The 24,522-nt window shown below is 46.0% G+C and overlaps 1 protein-coding gene across 2 annotated transcripts in view; it reads right to left on the bottom strand.

Annotated features, from left to right (window-relative positions):
- Positions 1-24,522, bottom strand: part of atrn (attractin) — a 109,506-nt gene that overhangs the window by 42,761 nt on the left and 42,223 nt on the right. Inside the window, exons 21-25 of one of the 2 annotated variants that reach the window (XM_034576842.1) lie at positions 23,555-23,607; positions 21,945-22,039; positions 20,609-20,687; positions 20,215-20,369; positions 13,980-14,041 (exon numbers count right to left, since the gene is read on the bottom strand). In XM_034576842.1, coding sequence (XP_034432733.1) covers positions 13,980-14,041; positions 20,215-20,369; positions 20,609-20,687; positions 21,945-22,039; positions 23,555-23,607 — 444 coding nt within the window. Of the gene's footprint in view, positions 1-13,979; positions 14,042-20,214; positions 20,373-20,608; positions 20,688-21,944; positions 22,040-23,554; positions 23,608-24,522 lie in introns of both variants that reach the window. The other variant, XM_034576841.1, reaches the window with a different exon arrangement.

Here is a 24,522-nt window from a genome sequence, read left to right as displayed (position 1 = left end):
CGTAAAGACGGGTCTTCTAAAGGGCAACATGGAGGGAGCCTTTTTATAACAGAGACACAGAGAGACATGGACGGTGATGGTGAAAGACGGAGAGATAAAGACAGATAGGAAATGAGATCGTACAAGCTCGAGTCAGAACAACGGGCCGAGATGAAGACGGAGAGCGGAAGACAAAGACGGAAAGAGTAACAACAAAGGGAGATGGACTCAAAGACAAAGAGGAGAGGACGCAGATGGAAGCCGACAGAGCGGTGCGCTTCACTTGATCTCAACCTCCACAAGGGAAACTGGCCGAGTTACTCAGGCTTCAGCTCCCCCCTCTCCTCCACCACCACTCCTCCATCACATCTGGAGCTCTCACAGAACAGAAAGGAGCAGCCACCAGCAGATGCTGCTTCGCCACAACCACCTGCAACAATCCCACCTCACCTCGTTTGAAGTGCCATCGCCACACGCCGACAGAAAGTCAAGTACTGCACTGATACGACCGCATGTGATAAACGTTCCGAAGCCACGTTCGAGTGGAGGAGTTAAAAGAAGGAACAACGAGGAACAGACTCGCACATCTGCTGGAGACGCTGGAGCGAACGGTTCACAGGACATGGATCAGGTCCGTTTGAGCTCTGTAGTCACAGTAAACCTGTGTTTACTCTAAGGTCCTGTTCAGACCTGGAGTTACAATCTGTCCCGAGAGATCTGAGCACAAATGTTCAGCTCTCTGTTTGTCTGTTCTCACTTAATACTAAAATGCATCCTGAATCTGTCTCCTGAGACAGATTCTAATTGGATCTCACTTCCAGGCGGCTGTGACTCAGGAGATAGACGGGTCGTCCACTAACCAGAAGGTCGGCAGTTCCATCCCAGTCTCCCGCATTCTGCATGCCGAAGTTTCCCTGGGCATCATACTGAACATTGAACTTGTTCTTAAGAAGACAAGAAAATAAACTTTTTTCCAAAGGGGCAACAGTATTTATTTACAGTCCATTTATTGGCAACTGGTGAAAAATGTTAAAACGTCTGCAAGTTATTTCACTGTAGAGATCCATGTAGCTTCATGCAGCCTGCAGGGCTTCAGCCCCCAACGCTCGCTGTGAATAGATCCATCTCCATTTAAGTTCCAGCCTGTAATTGAGCACATTCTGGTATTTCATGCTTTTTTTTTTTTTTTTTAAACCAGGACTGAGAAAAAGCTAACGAGTCGACCAAAAGTGCCCTGACGACATTTTCCAGTCGGGTTGCATTTGTTATGAAAAGCGCCCGAAGGCGTGAGTCCATGTAGGATTTTTTTCTGATCACCAGCATCTTTTTTTCTGAGTGCGTGTGCATGCTGAGAGAAAAGGCGCCCCTTTCTCAGAGACCTCCATCTTGTCTGCGAGGCCGCTTTGAGGGGGTTCTAGTTGAAAACCTCAGAAAAGGCTCTGGTGTCTTCACTGTGTTGAGCAGCCAACCACACGGAGCAGGACTCGTCGCCCTGGTAACCAAGGAAGAGGAGACGCTGTAAGATATGTCAGACAGACGCTATCACGACAAAGATAGAAAAGTCAGTTGGTGGGAGCGAAATCTGTCGGACACCGAACGCTGTGGTGAGCGTTGTGCTTTTTTCGTTTGTCGTCATAGAAACAAAACCCACGCGCAGAACTTTTTCTTTTTTTTCTTTTTGATGAAGCGTTGCCCGACATCCTGCCAGTGCTTCTGTCGGATGAAAACACCATATGGGCGCTGAGGCGAACATTTAAATGCCAAAATCAACTTTGTTAAAAATAATAAAAAACTTGCTCCGTTCTGTTTCCCTCCGTCGTCTCCGATATCTTGTCATGAATCACAATCGTGATTGGATCCTACTCTGCAAAAACCTGGCAGGTCCGAAGGTAATACGGATCCAAATGAGGAGTTTCACTCACTGGTCCTCTGAGGACGGTTTTATATTCGTAAACACAAAATTGTCATGAATGTCATTACTACTATGATTGAAATGGGACCCTGCTTACATGCAGCAATGTCCCCAATTTAATGCTCTTCTGAACAACGGATAAATAATGTTTCTGCAATATGTCTGATAAAAATCTGAGACCTGACACATCTGTACTTTCTCTGCTGTGCAAGAAACTTTGTACAGTAGTGACAGATGCAGAAATGCAATTCTGTGTAGTCTAAATAACGATGAGGCAAAAAAACTATAGATCATTTTCATGGACCGTAAAATAAAGATGGACGACATGAAAGCTCTCCACAACAGGGTTCTTCTGTCCGGGGGGTTACAGAGAAACAACACGAGAAGCTGCAGTGGCTGAAGTTGAGTTGAGAGGAAGAAGAAGAACACATTGTTAAGATGCAGCACTTTCAGGCTTTGGCCTTGTTCACACTTTCTTATAGAGTTCCACATCTACTCTACGTTGGCAGATGGTGAAGCTGCACAGTCTTTGAGGTTGAAGGAAGTATGAGACTAAAAGGTCAATCTGATCCGATAGTCATAAACAGAATATGAATAAAATCTATAACCAAGAGAAAAGTGACAGATCTAATTTCAGATGAGACTTGAAAACGTCTCATTCTAGTTCCCAGATGTGGTTTTACATTCCGGATGCCCGCTGGAGTTTTCATTGTAAACAGTCACAGTTCGGAGAAGGACTTCAGGCAGAGAGTTTCCTCGAGGCCAAACAAACACACTGGAAGCTTTTTCCTGCCCCACAAAGTTCCTTATTGAAGGTTTTCAAACCTGCAATGTTTACTTTAGTTGATGCTGCTGCTGCTGCTCAGTTTATTGCCACAGTGCTGCCACCAACTGCTCCTCCCTCTGCAGTGGCCACAGACAAATATATAACCAACATGGAGGATCTCTGCTCATCAACCTACGTAGCTACAAAAGCTTTTGTAATTGATAATTAACTTAATTTGTTCCATTGAAGATGAGTAATAAACTAAATAAATGATTTCATAATTTGGTTTTCTTGCTATGATTTGATTCTTTGAGGAAGACAGACCAGAAACACATCTTTTGTTCGAGCTGCTCAGTCGTCATCCCCGGTACATCACATGTCCCAGGTATGACAAAGCAACGGAGGATGAGCCAATAAAACATTCATGAACAGTGTCCGAAACTTTCAGGTTTATAAATAAATGCGTTTGCTTTCCGTGTCCGTCCGAAGTGTGGGAATAGCGCTGGAGTGAGTGTGTTTCCGGCCGCGAGTCGCTGCAGCCGGGGAGGTGAGCTCTTACGTGTCGTTGGCCAACCCGACAGCAAAACAACAGCCACAGGGCAAACACCAACAGACCGGCTTTGTTGTCCACAGCCAGCTGAATACTAATCCGACCGCCGGCCCGCCTGCCGCTGGCCTTTAACTCCGCGGTGAGAAATTAAAACTCACTCGACAGCCAAGTGACATTTCGTTTTCACAGTGGCTGATAAGTTTGTCTGGTGAATCACACACTAACTCGTGGGTTTTCCAGAGGTTCCACTCTGTCATTAAAACCCTGCAGCAGCATGGGTGGTGGTAAACGTCTAAGAAGTCCGACCCATCGGAGAGAGAAGCAAGAATAAAGACCAATTTCTATCCACGCTTTTTTAAAACTTGCTTCTCTCGCAACAGGAAAGTGTGACTAGATTCTCTGTTTGCTTTTAAAGCCTCTTAACTGCAGAACGGCAGGTTGGCAGTGAAGAGAGAAGCACATCCTGTCGACTTTAACGTTTTGTCTTTGAAACCGACTTGTTCCGGGCTCCTCGTGCCAATTCGTAGATTCCAAGTAGTTAAAGTTAATCAAACTTGCCATTGACAGTTATCATTAACCCCCTGACAACTTGTTGAGATGAGGAGCAACAACTTAAACTCTTTAAAGCTGGAAGTCCAACTAAATAATCATTAATCATTTTACACTAATTCTCACACTGCAGCTGCAATGAAACTATTCACCAGCAGGAGGACTGAGGACTTGATAAATGTTAGTTGGGAGAACACTGCCTTGTCTCAGATGGAATCTCTGGAAACAAGAAGCAGCAGCAGTGACAAAACGTAACGATTAAACAAAGCTCCAGCTTCTCTGACCACGATCTGACCCGGAAAACAATGAACTAAAAAAAAGAAGGGCCCCGTTAAAAGTCTAATCTATCAGCCCGGTGTAGGAGGAGTCCAGAGGCATCGTGTTGTTTCCAGTGAACATTTGATTTCGCTTGTACAACCTGTCCAAACTTATTTCAACAGAAACAACAACAGTGACCTGGAAGCTCAAGTAATGGGCGTGAGAGCGAGAGAGAGAGCGAGAGCGAGAGAGGGAAGATCGGATTGGGAATGAAAAACTCAGCCTCCCTCTCGGGACTCCCCCCCCCCCCAGGAGTGCGCTAAGGCCCCGTTCACGTTCCTGGTCTCTCCTCCCCGCTCATTACAGGTGAGGAAGAGGAGGAGGTGGAGCAGAGAGTGGACGCACGCAGTCGAACCTACTGATCTGACTCATTCATTATTAACCGGACGCGGGGCAGCTTTCAGCTCCTCGTGGACCTATCAGGAAGAAGATATAGCCGCGAGGCACATCTTGCACTCTCGCTATCTGTTCCATCTTCCACTTGTATCTCTCGCTGAGGCTCCTCGCTGATGACCTGACAATGAGGTCAGATACAAAGATGGAGTGCTAAAGAACGCGAGAGAGCGGGCAGAAGAAGAAAGGATTAAAAAAGGGAGACGGAGCGAGAGGCAAAGGAGAAGGGGTTAAGAGCGAGGGAGGGAGGAGGCCGGGAGAAGGGGAGGAGGGCGAAGAGGAGGTTGGAAGGAGAAGAGAGAAGATGGAAAAAAAAAAAAAAAGAGCAAGAGAGGAAGAATAAATATGAGAAAATGGATATAGGTTGGGATACAGATGGAGCGAGTGAGAGGAGGCAGAGATTCACAGAGGAAGAGACAGAAGTACAAAGCTTAAAAAACGAGGAGATTCTGGCACAGCACCTGCGGCAGCCCCTGCTGAGTGCCCAGGGAGGCCCCTTAGGACAGGCAGGCAGGGCTTGAATGTGTGTCGAGTATCGCTCTGCCGCTCCCCTCCTCACTCAGGTGTCTCGGGGGGGGGAGAAACCGAGAGAGGGTCTGCTGTCAGTCAACGCCACGAGGAGCAAGCTGAGGGCAAACGCAGCGCCGAGTGTTTCTGTGCGTTTGAAATGATTCATGGGTGAATTGTGTGTTTGAACACGAGGGAATATTTTAACAAACAGAGGGGAGGCAGAGGACAGAGAAGAGAGGAGCTGCAACTAACAACCGTCTGCAACTTCTGATTCTCTAAAATGGAGGAGTCGGATGTTTTTCCTACAGGCTGTGAACAACGAGTTCTTCAGCAGGAAGATGTTTCAGTGATTAGGACTATGAGGGAGATTGAACTTCTCTTATGTTTCAGCCGTGTCCCCTCCTGTCTTCTATGTGAACGGCTCCTCTTCACAAACAATATCTGTGTGTTTTTCGAAATATCATCATCACCGTGACCATTCGCTCGCTGTGAATCTTCCCGAGGGGCCTGGCAGGAATGGTTCTTGGAAACGTTCAGAGCGATGGACTTTGCGTATATTTCACATAGAGCCCCCTCTGGAGAATTTCAGGAAAATGTCTGGACTTCAGTGTTTGTCTGAAAGCAGCTTATGAGCAATTTGGTTTGGATCCAAATAAAAAAAAAAATGCAGTTCTGGTGGATTTAAATGTCTCATAATGGGACTGCTGGGCCTTGGCGGAGGTCCGCGCCCCGAGTGCCGTTATATTGAATTGGATTGCGCTCAGAGGTGGATACAGAGCTGCCCAGGACGCTCGGACACTCACATCTCCCTCATCTTTTCTTTATATATATATAAACACGTTTATGTGACTCAACCGTTCAAAGTTTGAGAGCCTGAGAGCCTCTCACCTGACAGCTGGATGAAGTCACAGCTATAGTTCACGATCCGTGCTGCAGCGTCCTCTGCACTGCGCCCTGCTGTCAATCACCCATCACCCTGCCTGTCACTGCTGCTTGATGCTCATGCGGGCAGATGTTTGTGTACAAACAGGGAGACGGCACACGTCACGGTTGGGGGGTCAATGTCACTTTTCTTTTCAACTAGCCGCGGTGATGGATCTCTTTCCCCCGAATTAGAGCACGGGAGAAGCTCCGAGCTCGATAATGAATCCGCTAAGACCAAACACCGGCGGGCAAATAATTGAGAATGATCCGTCGTTTGTAAACGGGTTGCAATTTAAACTGACATTTGGAATTGATTTTATTGAGCCGACCCCCTGCTCCTTGCACTCATGCGGTGTGAAGCTTTACAGAGGGAGTAGAGAAAAAGACCCCGTCACCGTGTGTGTGTGAAGGACAATCATACAGCTCAGAGGGCACACGGCTCCACTGAGTGGCCAGCTGCCTCCCATGTTTAAATAAAGCGTTTTTCCCGAGCGCGTCGGTCTAAACGCCTGCTGAAAGAATTTCTGTGCGCCCGAGTGTCTAAACCTGCAGATGTGTTTAGGAGGCGGAGTAGTAACACGATGATCACGACAACAGAATTATTTATGTTCTGTCGCAGGCCACTTCCAGCTGACAAAATATGCATGAGTTGCCACTTGGTTGTCCTCAGAGCCCCGGGGCCGGTGCACAGAGCTGTGTGGCCTCGGTAGGTGTGTGTGTGTGTGTGTGTGTGTGTGTGTGTGTGTGTGTGTGTGTGTGTGTGTGTGTGTGGATCGCTGTGCAAACATATTTCAGAGTGACTGGGCTTTTACTTTTGTCTACGTTGTCGGTCAGGAGCCAAAACATCGGTTAAAAAATGGCAACAGTTTTCAAAAGACACTAATCCGTGCACTTGAGCAAATTCAAACAGCAGACGGAAAAAAGTTTGCAGATGGACGAAAGGCCACTGCCTGAAACATGTCAGCAAGAATGAATATTCTTTAATAGACTGGAGCGATGTCCACTTCATCTTAAACCAGTTCTCAAAAGGACACGTGGAGCTGATGCTAAAATCTGTTTCTGTGCTTTCACACCGTGTCCATTTGAGGGGTTTGACCCAAATAACAAAGCAACTGGAACTTGCAAATAGTGGAAATAGCTCCTTTAACAATGGTTTAAGTAATTGAGGAAGTAAGACGCTGTGCCTGCCTCAGTTTTCCAAATACATATTGTATTCAGGCGGCCGTGGAAGTGTCCGAGGCAGATATCTCAACTGTTCGATGTCTCAACCAGGGGCGAGTGGGGGAAGTTATCTTTGGCCGAATTAACCTTTTAAAATAAACACGTGCTGCCATTTGTCGGCGCTCGTCCACTGCTCTGAAACAGATGTCACAGACGAGATTAGCTCGTTAATTAGCTCGCTTGCCTGTGGCTGTATTGACCCAAAACTATTTAATTACTGTCACGGCGGAGGTTGTGTTTTCAATGCTGTTTATTCGTCTGTTTGAAAAAAAATGACTGAACTTATTGTCGTGAAACTTTGTGGATGTGATTAAAAAAGGAGCCGATCCTGGAATCCGTCTTCTCTTTCTTCAACACGACACGAGGTAGTTTCAGTTATTAAGTAGATTAGTTAAACTGTTCTGAGCTTCTTTATAATTTAATCATGTGAGGTTTATATACTGATCAAGTGCTTCCAATAAAACGATGCTCTTTGTGTCACCTTTGCTCTTTATCCCCCCCCCATAATTATATTTTTAGCACCAGTTTCATTAAAGAGCTAATGTACAAGGGAGAGGGGGGGGGGGGGGGGACAACCTGCTGTATAACCTGGAGCAAACACCCAGCTGTGAAAACCTATGATGCAACTGCTGCGTCGTTAAACTGAGGGCGAGATGAGGGGGAGACGAGGGGGAGAGGAGAGTGGGAGGCAGAGGAAGGACGAGGCCGACATACATGGCTGGGATGCTGACTCGTGAGATGGGGGGGCGGAGGGGGGTGATGACACTAATCACCTCTCAGCTTTAACAAGGTAAATGGTTCAGACCAAGGTCAGCGAGCGGAATCACGCCGCCGCTGCTCGCTCTCTGCTGCCGCTGCTGGTGGCTCTTGGGATTAGGAACCATCGTCAGGTCGAGTTTCACAACCTGAAGGTCAAAGAACCTGCGACCTGTCGACAACAATGAGGCAAAAACAGCTAAAACTTTCCCCTGTGATGTTCATCTGAGCTTAAACTTTTTCTTTGTCTCAGGAGAGAAACCTGACGTCTCCTCGTCGGCAGCAGGGTGATTCATTCGTGTCATCAAATCCCAGCCAGCACACACCCAGACGTGGCCCAGGGCGGGCAACCTTCTGCCGGCCCGTCTCTTAATGCCTCTGCCCCCAACTAAATCACATCCTCCTCTGTTCAAACAGGAACAGAGGGATAAATCACCAATCATTTTAAATACACCCGGCAAAGTGAGTGAGTTATGATTTTTCAGATTTTAATGATTCATGTCAAAGAGGATGACATTTAAAAAAAAAATAAAACAGGTGTTGAGACAGACTGGAGCTGTGTGTAGGTCCGTGGTCATTAGTGGCTCATAACTCTACTGACAAAAGGCCGACGATGCTTCACAGTTCATCAACAAATCCAACAAAAAGACCAAATTAAACAATACGAGAGTTCATCCGTCAATACGGGCCGACTCCTATCCCCTGTTGATTTAGTTAGAGAATTGTATCATCTACTAATTCTAGAAGGTAAGGGACGTCTGTCACGACAAAGCCAATGTCAACTGATTCTCTAGTTCGGGGTTTCTGCGTACTGAGTCGCCGAACTTTGAATAAACAGATGACGGCGGCTTCAGGGTTCCGTGGATTAAGCAGCACGCCGTCACTCGCTGCAGCTAAATTACCGCAGGTCACTTCTACGGATCCGTAAAAGAAAAGCTGCACCCGGCATCACCACAGAGGATAAAAACAGCCCCTTCCAAAACAGGCCGGCACTGCACTGTCGCCTTAGAATAAGAACTTATCATTTTGTGAGGATACAGACTCAAGTATGACGAGTGACATTTTGAGGTGCCGAACACTGCCAGCGTCAGGGGTTTATGTCCCACTGGGACCACTCCCGCACTCAAAATATACAGCGAGTACTCATGTAGAATGGAAGTGCCCACCAAAAGGCCCCGGTTATTTTAATATCAGCCGTCACGAAGCACAGATGTGACACAGAAGTACACTCTCGGAGGAAGCAGGATTTTCTGGGACATCGCGTCTCGGTGCTGCGCCGACTGTCAGGAGGTTAAGTCAAGTTTTTCTTTCTAAGTAAACACCACAGAGGACGGATACGTGGTCAGTGTTCAGGAACAACAGTTCGGAAAGTGTCCTCCTTCCGCTACTTTGATGTATACATCAAAAACAGGAATAAACACAGGTCCCCGAACAAAGACCTGGGACCAGCTGCAGGTGAGAGGGCGGACGATGTCTCAAAGACATGACAGTTTTATCACTGCAGCGAAAAGCTTGTTCCTTTCATCGAAATGTTAGTTACATCAAAACATTACACGTCTCTCGTTTGTCCCACTAGGCTCCAACAGAACTCACTGCTGCACAGAAATATCTGCCCTCGGCTAAAAGGGACATTAAAGTGTCCTTACGTAATTTGGTTTATCATATATTCATATGTTATATATTCATATCATATGTTTATCAAGTATCTTTAATTCTCCAAGACGTGCACGGATGTAACCTCTGCAGGGTGAGCATCAGTTTCACGTGCACCTTTTGCTAAGCTGCTGCTGAACATTTGCTTCATAAACAGGATCAACTATTAAGAAAAGTTGGCTTGATGATGTCTGAAGTCAGAATTCAAAATGAGCCACAGCTGCAGAAATCATTTCCATGACACACATGTCCCAGTATGCAGTGTTAAAAAGATGCTTCTTGTGATAGCCCTCTTCAGCGTCCTCCCTCCAGCAGCTTGGACTTATGCAGCCAAGAAATTTGTCAATCAGGTCAACATTGACTTCAAAGGGCTCTTTCTTCCACATCAGCCAAGTTTAAGATTAAAAACATGACAGTTTGAGCCAAAATAAATAAATAAATAAATAAATAAAAAGAATGTACTTTCAATGCATTTCCAAAAAGTGTTTTTGGAAGTTTCATCAGGGCTTTTTCCCGGCCTGGAGGAAAACTTTCAATTTGCTCAGGCAGAGGAAAACACTGCAACACTCCAGAAACGTGGGCTCTGCACGTCTCCGTGTGCTGGATGTAAGAAAAAAAAAAGTGTTAATTCAACGTGAGTCTGAGGTGAGAAAGTGCTGCATTGCTGGATGTGAATATGTTAATGCCTCTGTTTGCTGTTAAAGCTGATGTTTAATGCGTCATTTATTGCATTGTGGCTGGAAAACTCATGTGGGGATATCTGTGCTGGTGCTGCAGATAACGGGATGGCACCACCTTCATCTGTCCCCACAGGGAACATGGCACCGAGAGAGGAGGGAGCGAGGGAGAGCGAGATTAAGACACAGAGAAAGTCTGAGAAGAAGAAGAAGAGCAAACAGTTTTTCGCATTAATTAGCATCCCTCTCCTCCCCCGCAACACAAACAATGCAGCACCCAAAGAGCCAGAAGCAAACAGGGACAAGGCTGCAAGCTCGCTAACTTTAGGTCTCTACTCATCTGTGCAGAAATCAGTGGCGCACACATCAAAAAAGACTGAGCTGTGGGATTAAGAGCAAGTCACAGAAAACAAGAGAGGGAGGGGATGGAACGAGGGAGACGGAGGGAGGGGAGCGAGGGACAAAAAGTAGGAGGCAATGACGGAGGGAGGGAGGAAAAAGAAACAGAGGGAGGGAGATGGAGAGCCGGAGATGAAAGAAGAACGATAGGATGGGAGCACAAGGGGGAGGGAGAGAGGGAGAGAGGGGAGGCAAAAGCAGGGGATGGAAGAGGAGAAGGAAGGAATAAAGGGAAATGATGAGTGAAAGAGGGACAGCGAAGGAGGTGCAGGAAGGTAATAAACAACAGAAAGAGATGAAGGAGGAAGGAAACACTGGATGAAGCAGCCGAGAGAGAAAAGAGAGGCAGACTTCCTGCATCACGCCAGACGCAGGACGCCTGCTCTGAATGCTGACATGCAAACATTCAAATGCTGACGCATGTGTATAAACATACAAGCATCACAAGGCGAGCGACTGCAGGGTCGGCATTTGTATGCAGGGGGAGCGAGGCTGGATAACAGCACAACTGCTTTTAATGCTGAATACCATCCAAAATAAACCGCAGTCAGGAGGGTGATTCATGCCGTTGATGCTGAAAAGCTCCCGTTACCGAACGCCACCGCATCGGCAAAAGACCGGTTACCAAACAATAAAAGAGAACCGCTTCAAAATCAGCCCCATCAAAACCCGCTCCGCCTCTACATGGCTGCAGGATCAATGGAAAGCAACATGACTTGGAAGAGCCCGGCAATTTATTTCGGGGGGAAATGCAGAGACAAGACAAAATCCCTCGGTTCTCCTCTGGGTAGCAGACACACCCACACCCACACACACACACACAAACATGGGAGGAATAAACACACACGTGTGCAGTTGAGCATGCAAGGGACACGCTTGTGTACTCAATTCTTTGGTCCTGCTCATTTTTTCCAAATCGATAACACATTACTGCGGCTCCTGGAGGAGTGAAACACAGGCCCGGGGATTCATCACGGCTCAGCGCTGGCAGCGGAGCCGGCGCGTCCGTCAAAAAACCCGGAGCGGCACGCTGCTCTGCCAATAATTTATTTTTAAAATTCCAGCTTCAGATCCAAAGCCGATTCACCCAAGTTATATCCGATGTGTCAGAGGCAAATGTGTGCAAACGCATACTTCTCCGTGCCACCACATGTCATCGTCAATTTAATACTGGGAGGAAAATACAAGGAGAGAGCTGGCGTCAAAGTGAGGCGGCCATATTGTCAGACAGAATGCTGATACTGGATCCATCCACAAAGACTCAGATTAGGTTTTGATCCATGTTTTCAAATGGTGCCAGTGTTTTTTTTTTTTTTAAACCTCACACATTCCAAACAGTTTCTGCAGATGGAGACTTGTACGACATCAAGGCTGCTCCAAAAAATGTTTTTATACCAACAAAGGATGATAGGACGATTCCGTTAGAGCCGTCGTCTGTGGTAATGAAGCGAGATGCATCGCTGACTCTGCAGTTTCCTTCAGCTCGGGGACGTTTTTAGTATTTTCAGCTCATTGCTTTGGTTTTTACGGCAGTTTTACCGTTTTCAATGAGAAAACGTCAACATCTTCATTTTTAAATTGCTTTTTATAACGAAAACAATCTCCATCCGCACGAGCGATTTAGCTCCGCATCATTCTCCTTCCATACTAACACACATAAAAACACTGGGCGCGCGCTTGTTGGTGTAAACAGGAAGTAGATGGTCGACTCTGCAGTTGGTTGGTTACTTACAGAAAATACTACGAAGAAGAAACAACGACAGCGTTGATTAGATTGAGTTTTCAATCTGAAACTGGGGCCGGCAGCATTTACAAACTTCTCCAGTGCAGGTGTTGAGGACGCAGAAGTAAATGTAGAAACACGGATGAGTTTTTCAGAGTAAAAGGTCGTGGTGTGGATGGAGCCTCGTTCTCATTAGTGCCCCCCCACTGCAGGGAAGCTGTTGATAAACTCAGTGTTTGTGACCTGCTGGTGAACTTTAGTCCCTGATCAGACCTGGTGTTAACGTCTGTCCTGAGAGATTCAATCACACGAGGACAGATCCAAGTTTGTCTGTTCACACCCGACGTTAGATTGGCTCCTGAAGGCGTCTCCTGTGGGATCAGATCTCATTTCCCCACTTCACATGCAAAGAAACACGGACGTCATTTCTGTTCACAAGGGCCAAATTGTGTTTTTAGCCAATTCCATTACACACACACACGTCTTTTGTCGATGTGCGTGTCAGTGTGTGTGTGTGTGTGTGAAGGAGAGATAAAGGCTGAGAGATACAAGAGCTTTACAATGAAACAAGATTTTACTCAATTTGAAAAAAAATCAATATGTGGTATTCCATGTTGATATTGTGGAGGAGGACACTTATAAATCAATGTATTTAATGGGAAACTGAGACAAGAATATATGTTTGAACTGGATCGGTTCAGAGGAGTTGGTCCTTTAATATGTGGCCCAGGACACGTCTGCATTCACACAGCTAAAAACAGCTCTGGTCTCTGGACTGCGGTCCTGAGTGATGAGATGTAAAATAAGTACAACACCCCCCCCCTCCATGGCTGTACATTCTCCCGATATTTTCCTGCTGTATTCTCACACGTGCTCACTTGGACATGTGGACAATTTAGTCCACATGTCCTGGTCGGAACATTTCAGGAAAGTGTTGGGAGTTCGGTGCACGACTGATGTCCGTGTCGACGAATCCTCCGTCTCACAGTGAATCACGGCTTCTTCAGGTGGGTTGTTTTTGTGGTAGATAATGTCGCTCTGTGTCTTCTGTGTGTGTGAAACTAGTCGTAAAAACTATATATTGCTTGTGCACTAGATGTCAGGACTCTGAGTGTGTCCTGCTCCGGCTCTGTGCAAAAGATAATTGACACAAATCATGTGCTGCTGAATCTAATTTCCACATTTCCAGGAGACACCGTTTTCTGTGGTTGACAGCAGAGATAATACGAGGAGGAAAAAAAAATATTGAGTGGGTATGTGCTGGTGTGTGCATGACGTGAGTAAATAAAAGAAAGGAGTGCATGTGTGTGCATTTGTCTGTTTGTGCTGACAGCCGACCAGCGCCTGCAAACCAGTGAACTGCAGCACTGGTGCACAGGCACAGCAGAGCAGCTTTGGTGATCCATCACGCTGCAGCTTACACACACACACACACACACACACACACACACACACACACACACACACACACACACACACACACACACACACACACACACACACACACACACACACACACACACACACACACACACACACACACACACACACAGAGAGAGAGAGAGAAGGCAACTACAGCCACTCGATCACGGACACATGTGCAGTGTGGAGTAAGTGAAGTGACAGAGGGACACACAGGAGCAGCTCACCTGAAGAATGTGACAAAGAATTGCACCAGGTCCATGAAGTTACTGTGCTGGGAGAAGGCGATCTGTAAAAAGAGAGGACAGTGTCAGGGATCTTCATTAATAAGGGAGGCATGAAAACAAGGTCAGCGTTGTGCACTGGAAGGTGCCGGGTTTAGATCGGAGTCGACCTTGTAGATCTGACAAAAGGAATAGAAATGAGCCAGAGAGATAAACGCTGCACCTGCTCACAACGGCAGACAACGACGTATTGTGTTTGTGACATGTGCGATTCCATGTTGTCAGCATGCGTTTGTACCTCCTCGATTGTGTTCGCAGCATTTCTAGAGCTTCACAAGTTCAGTCACGGTGTCAGGATGAGAAATATGGAAGGGTTCGTGACTATAACGACTGGTTGGGTGTGTATCTGTGTTCCAGACCACACGTCTGTCAGAGCGGCAACACACCAGCTGCCCACAGCCTGCACACAAAAAAACCTTCCTGCACACGTGGGCAGAAATATTCTCTATGTAATCATCACAAGAGCAATCGTGCCAACAGCATGCTGTCTTAATCAAGGTTGCCAGGGGTAACATTGACTGTGTCGTACCCCCCCCTCCTCCTCCTCCTCCTCCTCCACCTCCTTCCACCACTACCCTCAAAACACACACAGACACATTTCTGCAATGACACAACACTGCCTCTCTCTGGCAGCAGGGAGGTACTGTGTGTGCCGCCCCCAAGCAGAATTCCCCTCACACACTTTCCTCCGAGGTGACACCTTAGACCAGAACTCATCATCACCGCCGCTGCTGCTGCTTATTATTCCTCAGCAAAGCAGGGATTTGCATACAATTCCACTGGAGGAGGAGAAAGAAAAAAAAAAAAGACAAAAGCCGGAAAACCCAGCTGTGTGCATGTCGGATTAGCCCATGAATACTTAATATGTGATCAAGAGTTGCAATATATGCACGAGGAGGAGAATGAAACAACTCAGAGGGTCAGAGCGTGTGGAAATCCACAGAGACTTTAATACAAGAACAACATGGGGCCAAAGGCACCGGCCTCCGTGGTGAGATGAGAGGAGGGGGGGGGGGGGGGTGTTTCATGAACGGCCCGGGGTCTAATTTACTCGTGTAGCCGGCACCATCTGGCTCGCTAATGTGTTGCTGTTGATTACTGTTGAGCGCCGGATCCTCAGTGTGATAATTTCTTGCTCCGGTCTGTTGAACAATGAGGAGAAGTTCAGTGAGACCCGGAGAAGGCTTCTCAAAGAAAGGATGTGAGCGGTGAAGAGCTCGGCGGGGAATCCATCACTGAAGGTGATCAGCTCACAGTCGACGGAAAGACAGTAAGTAAAAGGAGTCGTGTGTTTTTACTGCAACAGATGATTTCTGATCTCATTAGATATATTCTTGGGTCTTTTTAATAAGTTATTGCTTTGGATTTGTCTTAGTTACCGTTGCCAAGGAGGTTATGTTTGTTTGTTTAAGGTTTATTATGCAAAAAACTACTGATCGAATTTCCTTGGTGGAGGGAGGGGGTCTGAGATGGAAAAATCCTGGATCCTGGATCTTTCCATTTTTCTTAAACTATGTTTTATGACAAATAACTAATTTACATTATCTGACCACTTTCTTCTTTCTTCTATATCTCTACTATGAGAACTAGACAATCACGTGCATGTGTCCGAGTGCCATTCGATCTCTATTATCTTGTAGAAGAGGCTTTAACCCCAATCAAGCTTTGAGAGTTGACTAAGCTTTAAAGAAAACAGAGAAAAATCACCACCACAAGTTCCTCAGAGTCCAAAAATTACACGTTCAGTTTCTTTTCCCATCTAAACTTTATCTTTTATCTGACCAGCTGCTCTGCACTCAAACGTACTGAAGTGACAGTGACGTGAAGCAAGATGTCAGCCGCTGCTCTCCCTGGCTTTTGTTAGGGGGCGTGTCAGACCAGCTAATAGGTGGGAATTATGCAAATGTTCGGCTTTTGTGCCATAACGTGACATCACGAAGGTGCGGAAGTGTTGCTCCAGCTAATGACGAGGTGTTTCCACAGCTTTTGTCTTTTTTTACGTTGTAGAACGTTCACATCCACACTAGAGAAAAGAAAAAGTGAGTCAGCATTATACGTCTCCTTCAAAATGAAGCCATGTGACGTGATGAGCCTTTCTGATTCTGTTCACTGGTGTAAACACAGCCCTCCATGTTCCTCCACTGAACAGCACAGAGACATTTTTTTAAATTACCCTTGAAGCTGAAGTCAGACAGCGAGTCAGGAAGTGGCAATTAAGAGGAAAATGGTTTGGAGGGAATATTTTACCTTCGACACTCATGAATGTAAAGGGAAGCGAAAAAAAAACGAAAAAGATTAAAGTAAAAACTGCCGGAGCTTGTGTGGAGCTGTGAGTGGCAGGGAGTCTTTTTACAGGGAATTATTAAAAGAGCTCTGTTCAGTTGGTGGAGAGAAAAACTGGAGCACTTTGTGACAGCGGCCTTAACGAAGCCACTTATAATTATCGGCATATAATTCTCTCGTATCGTGACACGATAGCCCCCGACAAGGACAACGCCAAGTTCCCCCGAACGCAGGGAAAAAGTGATGTTTGCTTTAGCGTCGTGTCACAACTGACGTGCGATAAGAGTTATTGTAGTAAACTCGAGTGTCAGCCGCGTGGCGTGCTCTGCCACCGGGAGGCAGGCTGACGGTGGCGGCGGGAGGCCCGGGTGGCGCTCTCGTTACGGGCCCAGCAGAGGGTGACTCTTTAGGGGCAGCAGAGGAACTCGCAGCGGGGCCTGTCAGTCGGCCGCCGGGCGTTAACACGGGAGATATTCTGCGTTTTAATGGCTTCTGACAGCCTCTTGTTCTACGTTCGTTATCAGTGTGAGAGAGGGGCCAAGCAACAGGTTCCACAAAGAAGAAGGAAAGGATCAGAGTTTCCAATATGGGGGAGATGAAACATGTGAGGGTGGATGTGCGGGTTCCAAGTTTGTCAATTACAGAGACTTCTTTATTAAAGTCATTAGTGACAACTGAGGGGAAACGGATCAAACCGCCAGAAAACTGCAGCCAGAGCCACACAAGGGGAATTTTTTTAATGTTTAATTTGAAGTTGTGTTCCTCATTACGCATAATATCTTTCTTATTTTAAATTTGTTGGCGGATAATTCGATTCAAATTCATGCAGCTGGCTCTAGTTTGTTCCTGCCACAAGCTGGCAAAACCCCCGTGTTTCTGTTTCCTTCTCTCGCTGTGTGATCAGTACGGAGACGCACCCATCAGGCAGCCATGCATGTCCCAGATAAACACTACACAGATACATCGCTCGGCCCAGCCAGCTGATGGCTGCAGCTGCTGCTACTCCGCACCGGGGTATTAAATTGGAAGCTGTTCTAATCTCTACCATATCATGACATGTTCACTAAGGCACGGAACAGGAGATCACAGCTCTTTAATGTAATTAGGCTGGGATTTGCCTTTCATTACAAACATCATTAAATTCAAATCTATTCTTCATCAAGAAAGAAAAGAAGGAGGAAGAAGAAGAGGAGGAGGGAGACTTCCTGTCGGCTAATCTCAGCGCAATCGATTCTGCTTTGATGATGCGATCTGCTCGACTGTGATGGAGTCGTCACTGAATTCACTTTGACCAGCTCATTTTTTGGGGCGAGTCAAAATGATTTTTCACTCCAACATCTGTGCAGTTTTTTTACTTGATGTATATTAGGGGGGGGGGGGGGGGGGGGGGGAAACAACTGCTGCACTGTTCAGCCTCGTGGGTAAAATAATACGCACTGTTATTTCAGTGCAACACATTGGGAGGGTGAAGGCAACAAGTGGAGTCAGTGCAAATGGAGGAAAAACAAATGGTGTGTGTGTGTGTGTGTGTGCTGTTCCAACGCTGCTGCCGACCACGTGAAGGCAAACAGAAGCAACCTTGAGGTGGTGTGTCGGAGGGTGGGCGGGGGGGAGAGAGAGAGAGAGAGAGAGAGAGAGAGAGAAGGCTTAGCTTGCACACAGGCCCATCTGAATCTGAATGCAGCATGTGTTTCAACTTAACATTCCACTTTGCCCTTGCTCTCTCCTCGGCTGCTGTTTATGAACAGTCCAACAATCCGATCTTTGCCTGCCAACACTGAAGGATCAACCGCCTACCATTACACACACACACACACACACACCTACACAAACAGACACACACAGTGCAAGAACCCACTGCAGGCTGGCAGAGTGCGAGGAAAAACAGCAACAAAAGAAAAGATATCACGAAGAAGAAACGGTAAAAAAAATCTGGTTTTGAGTCGAGGAGCAGTGGCAGGAAAAGAAAGAAAAACAAGTGGAAAATGTTACCTCGCTGACGAAGGTAAAGCTCCATGAGTGCAAGGAGGAAAAAACGACACGCTAGCAGACCTGCGTGCTTTAGTTTCAAAGACAGGGGTGATCTTCTACATGATCCCACCCAGCAGTGCAGGAGGGGAGTTGGACCAGAGGAAGCTGAGAGGAGCACGCTCCCTCTGCTCAGCTCTGCTCGGTTGTGGAGCTGCACCGGTGACCTCCCGAGGCTGGCTGGCAGCAGCTGGAGCTGTGAAGCTGAGAAAACTCAAAAGCCTTCACAAGGCAGGATATGGAGGGATGGAGGCAGGATTTTTCTCCCCTGCGGGAGGAGGGCGGAGGGGAAGGAGCTTGCACAGGGCAACCAGTCAAATCACTTCCAGAACTGATTGGAGAGGCACAAATGTGGGCAGCGCTGCACACAAAAGGCCAGGAGCAGAGGGCCGCGCACTCTGAAACCAACAGCAGTCAGTCCTGGCACCGCATCAAACTATGTATTAGTGAGTCCTGTCCCCTGTCGAGCTGCAACAACTCTCCAGTACCAACTGTGCACGCACACGTGTGATGAAAACTACGATAATAGTCTAGTCCACCTCTTCAGCTTGACAATATACCTCGGGAACAATAGCAATTCAGTCTCAGCTGCCAATTCTGACTTTTAATCTCGTTTTCAAAGCATCAAATAAATAATCAAAACCAAAAGGGGGAGGCCGGGTTTATGACCTGTACCGCCGCCAGCCACCAGGGGGTGATCAAGACAGTTTGGCTTCACTTTTAGGGAGCAGCCATGTTGTCCATGTTTATTTACACACGGTCAGTTTAAAAAAGGGTGAAAACAATAGAGATGGATGAGAAAGATAAAAGCATGAAATGTGTCCGACTACGACCAAAGAGCTGAACAGGTTTTTACACATTTAAGAAAATAATCCACAACGAATCAACCGAGTGAAACAAGTCGGCTCTGATTCTGCTGCGAGTGCATTTTCCTGAACACTAAGTTATTGTGTAAGCACATCTCTGCTGCCAACGTGCAGCAGGCAGGGGAACTGTTGAGGGCCGGGTCTGTCTGCACCGTCCACGCGGCCGTGGTTCACCGAGTGCAGCGGCGATTGTAGCAACACAAACGCACACAACCAGCGACCGGGCGAGCACACACACACACACACACACACACACACACACACACACACACACACACACACACACACACACACACACACACACACACACACACACACACACACACACACACACACACACACACACACACACACACACACACACAGCCCTATTCACAGCGTCTGCCACCGAGCCACATCAACACCGGGGACAAGCTCCTCCACACTCAGGGCAGGAAACTATTTTACCCCCGCTGACCACATTTTAATGGCGACTGCCAACATTTTCACATTTTCACATTTTACGAGCCAACTCTTTTGGTTTTGTAAAGAAAAGTGGCTTTTGAATCGGGGTGGGGGGGGAAGCTGAGGAGTCCCAGTTAGAACTGACCACAGCCTCACTGCTCCTTTGAAAGAACACATGTGGAGCTGGGTTTATATGCAAGTTGCACATATTCAAACACACTTGTTGGTAAATTGTCTCTGTTGTCTTAAAACAGTGTTTGTGTTTCGGGTTGAGAGACTCAAACACAGAGAAAAATGTGCTTTGCTAAATATCTTTATTCAAGATTAAAGTTGCACAAGATATATCTCCAGGTTAGTGTCCCCGGATAAATCAAATGAATACATTTAATATTCCATATTTGAATTTGAGTGATGATTATTTCACCAGGAATTGATTACACATGCATGACACTTGCATCGAATGCAGTTTGACTACAATGTCAAAGTCTTTCATGGAAGAACAAACTTTATTTCCAATCGTACCAGGCGTTATATTGCGGAGCGGATCTGAAGCTTACTTGGATCTTAATGGGCCAGGTGAAGTTGCTCACGTAGACGAAGAACGTAATGTTCGGGCTGTTGCGGAAATCGAAGTTCTCGTTGGAGAAGCTGTCCTTGAACTCCTTGATGTTGCTCCGAGAGACGATGGGGATTTCCTCGCCGGTCTGAGTTCCTGCTAAATGACAGAAAGAAGAACGGAGAGGAGGGACAGAGTTGGAGGGGGGGTGGGGGGGTGCATTGATAACTTAGAACGCTTCACTTCTAAAGATCTTCAAATATGAAAAGAAGCAAATCCCCATATTTGAAGGTCTAGATTCAGCGTAGTCTTTGCCTTTTTGCCTCGTGGATGATTGTGTGATTATCTAAACATTTGGCAGTTTGGGGTTTCAGCAGCGTCGGAGTGAGACCTACCACTGAAGCTCGTGGCCCAGGTTATGTTCAGGTTGAAGTTCTTGGAGGCGTTTATAAACATGTCCAGATCCCGGTTGGGCTGAGGAGGAAGAGAGGAGACACAACAACCATCACCACCATCATCATCACCACCACCACCACCACTGGTGTCATCATCTTCATCTTCATCGGTCCAAATATCACACAAACTCTGTGGTGAGCTTCAAACCGATTGATAAAATCCACACCAGGTAAAAAGGCTGCTCTGCTCCACAGTTAGACATGAACAGCCCCCCCCCCCTCTGCAGCTTCAGTTCCGTTCGCAGCTGCACAAACAGTAACTGTCTTGCAGGCCAGAGTCAATTTACACAGCTAATGGAAGCGGAATTAGCAAAACAAATGTTTGAGCAACAAATCAGTGACGGAAATGAGATCTATTAAAATACGGTGAGTGCAGCGGTGAAGTGATATCAGCTCCGATCATGTCAAGGCGGTGAAGATGAAAACTTAATTGAAGATCATGATTGATTGAAAAGGCCGAGTCAGTGAATGATTGATTAGCTTCCCTCACTTTAACTGCTCTAGTGGAGATGTTTAATTTAAAGAGAATCCATAATTTAACATCTAACCATCTTAACATTTACAAAATTAAATAATAAACATATTGTAGCCATTGTTAAATTTACGATCAATTATTTTTGCCTGAAAAATCGAATCAAAAAGCATTTTGAAATGACAAGAACATTTAGTTTCTAATGCATTTACATCAAATTATAGGAAAAATATAAATATTCACCATAAACATTATCTCCACTCGCTAATTATTTTTGCACAGCTCTCGCTGATAAAGGGATCAATTCAGAATTTGTTGGGGGGGAAAAAATACCATCTGGGATATTTTCTCAGATCCTCGTGTTTCAGTTTCAGCTGCAGATGTTGCAGCAGGTAAACAGGACCGGACAAGCTTGTGTTAGCTGTGAAAACATCTGTGTGATTGTGAGACGAGTGGAGTTCACACTTCACATCACACTTCAGTCGGGTGTCGTTAATGTCTCTGTGTGTGTGCGTGGGCGTGTGTGTGACTTGTACTGGGGGAAGTGTTAAAATACTAGTACTTGTTGTGCTTCACATTTTTTTTCTCTGTTACTTTCAGCTCTTGAAAAGCTAAAATGCTAAAGATACAAATGGAGAAGTGTCCAACGAAGGAACTTTAGTTGTTTGACAATAGGCGAAGAAACCAAATCATCATCATCATCATCATCGTCATCATGTGGTGTCGACTTTAACGTCTTAAATCCTAACACAGGTGACAGCTGCTGTGCCGGGGGGGGGGGGGCGTTCACTGTCAGGGACGTACCTCCTCAGGCGTGGCCACGAAGTTGATGGCGGTGTAGTAGCGGTCGTCCTCCTGCGACAGGCTGAAGGTGAACTGGTAGTCGATAAGGAGCGTGTCTGATGGAGGTGATCAAGCCGCAGTTGTGGGTGTGGAAGAGCGTGCAGGGGATTACAAGAGAAGAAGAAGAAGAAGAAGAAGAAGAAGAAGAAGAATAGCTCCATCAGTCCCAGTTTGAAAGTCACACAGGAAAATGTATTCAGACGCCGCTCGGGGAAAGAAACTATACGTACTCATGCATATATCTCATACATGTACTCGGAAGGTACCACCAACTCTTTTCTTTCCACCTCTCATGATCTGGAAACTTTTAAAATCCATTTCTCATTCTCTTGCCAGACGTTATTGACCTGCGGAGGGAAACTCATTTCCTCTGTCACTTAACGGCCACACCGGCTGCTGCAGCCCAAGATGCTCAGATGCTTTCTCATGCTCCTTCAAATCAATGCTAGGGAAATAACATCTGCAACCGATTCAAAACCAAAGGACGTTCAATATACAGGTAGAATGGCACAGAGATTTCATACCTCCGAATCAAATGCAAAAATGCAATGTTAAAGACATTTATAAAATATTTCTGGATTTATTCCTTTGTCTGGATTCCCCTAAAATAATGTGTTCACCATGTTTTGTGTTAATCTCTTTAGTGATTATTCTAAAAAAGAAGCTAAAGGACAGAGGCAAACACATAATCTCAGTGAAGATAAAAAGTAATATATAAATATTTTTTTAAAAAAGGATGAAAAGCAAAGTCCACACAGATAATGTTTGTTATTTTTTGCTAAAACGTTCTAAACTAATTGCAATATTAATTAATTAGATTATCAAGATAGTTGATACCAATTTTCTACTGATGTTATGTATGAGAAGAACATCCTGAATTTACAGTCACATAAAAACAGAGACAAGCAGCGAATCCAAGACTTAAAACTTGTTGATCTTTTTCTGTAAAAGTGGAGAAAAAAACCCTTAAAAAAATATATATAAAGATAAAGTTCAGGTTGTTGATAGAAATGTCTGTTGTGAACAGACGAGTCAAAAAAAGGACACGAGCCGATTCTCCGTCTGTGTGAAGGTGGTCCAAGGTCGTCGACTGTAACCATTCGACCTCCTTCTGTACTGAGGAGTCAAGTGTTTGAGAGCCGTGAGGACGCAGTTTGTTTAATCACCTATTTTACTTCTATTCTATTCTCCATCACCACAACTGACAGGAATAACAATGACGGGAGGCTAATCTGCAGTGTGGACCACGGGATCGCCGTCGCAGCGGGGGAAAGAGAAAATCAGCCCCTTCAAAGCTCCTCATTCTTCTGAGATTCACTTTCATCTGCGTCTCCTCGTCGATTCTTCCCACCTGCGACTCCTTTTCATTCTTTTTTTTTTTTTTTTTAAAGCGGCGGTTTCTTTACTTCTTTAAACATCAAACTACTCCAGACCCGCTTTGATTCAGGAGCCATGTACCCGTCTCGTCATTGACCCGAACAAGGAAGAGGAGTCGGGCCTCACAGGGCTTTCTTAACGCGACGCTGCCCAACCCCGCCCGCACTCAAGTCGTTAATTGGAATTCCACTTACAGTAGCATGTTCCTTTGAGGGGGTTGCCTTGGTAACGGTTCTCCACTTCACACCTGAAAGAGAGAGAGGTGGAGGAAGGATGGGGAGAAATGGGACAAGAATAAAATAGGGGGGGGGAGAGAAAAGAAAGGAAAGACGGCGACAGAAAAGAAAGAGAGGAAGGTGAATTGGGACGGTTAAATTTAGTGGTAAATACTTGCATCACACAGAAGCACAGTCGACTCTTGACCTTCAATCAGCGAGAGCAACATCACAATGAGACGAGAAGAGAACGAGGCCGGGTGACGATGACGAAGATCACGCACAGCTACAAGAAACCTCGGGGATTTAAACTTGGTACAGAAAAGACCCCGTTTTCACACCGATGACAATTCGTTTGTGAAACATTAGCTGGAGTTGTAATGGGTTTCGGAGGCAGTGTGGTAATGAAGGCCTGGGTTTGGAAAATATTAAGAAACAGAGCTGCAAGCGCTAATGAACAGCTGCTGCTGTAGTTTGCCAAATAAGAAAAAACTCAAAACACGCTGGTCGGAAGAATCTTTTCTTAAAATCTCACACAGGTTTGCTTGTGGCCTTGCAGGTGTAATTATTCACACAAAAAAAATGTTTTTTCCCTTATTTTGAAACTTGCAAAAACACTTTTATGATTACTTAATTGGTATCATCAAACCTTTGCTCACGTCAGTTCTTAATAAGGTCAATTATCTTGCTCTTTTTTTTAAAGGAGACATATTCTGCTCATATTCAGGCTGATGATTTGTGTTGTTCCTGCTCCTCTTCTCAGCCTCCGTCTCAAACACTGCTCTGATTGGCCGACTGGCTCGTTGACACACAAATGTCAGCCTCCACTCTCGCTTTACCTGGAATTGTAAGGGGGGGGGGGCATGCCTGGCTAGTTCCTAGCGAGGCATAATGCGAATGTGGAAGTGCAACTAATGAGGCGTTTCAATAACTTCAGGCCTCGTCTG

The sequence above is a fragment of the Hippoglossus hippoglossus genome, chromosome 22 (assembly GCF_009819705.1).
Source record: "Hippoglossus hippoglossus isolate fHipHip1 chromosome 22, fHipHip1.pri, whole genome shotgun sequence".
In the NCBI taxonomy this organism is placed as follows: Eukaryota; Metazoa; Chordata; class Actinopteri; order Pleuronectiformes; family Pleuronectidae; genus Hippoglossus; species Hippoglossus hippoglossus.
Note: the sequence above shows the minus strand (reverse complement) of the source record. Positions and strands in the feature narration are given on the sequence as shown.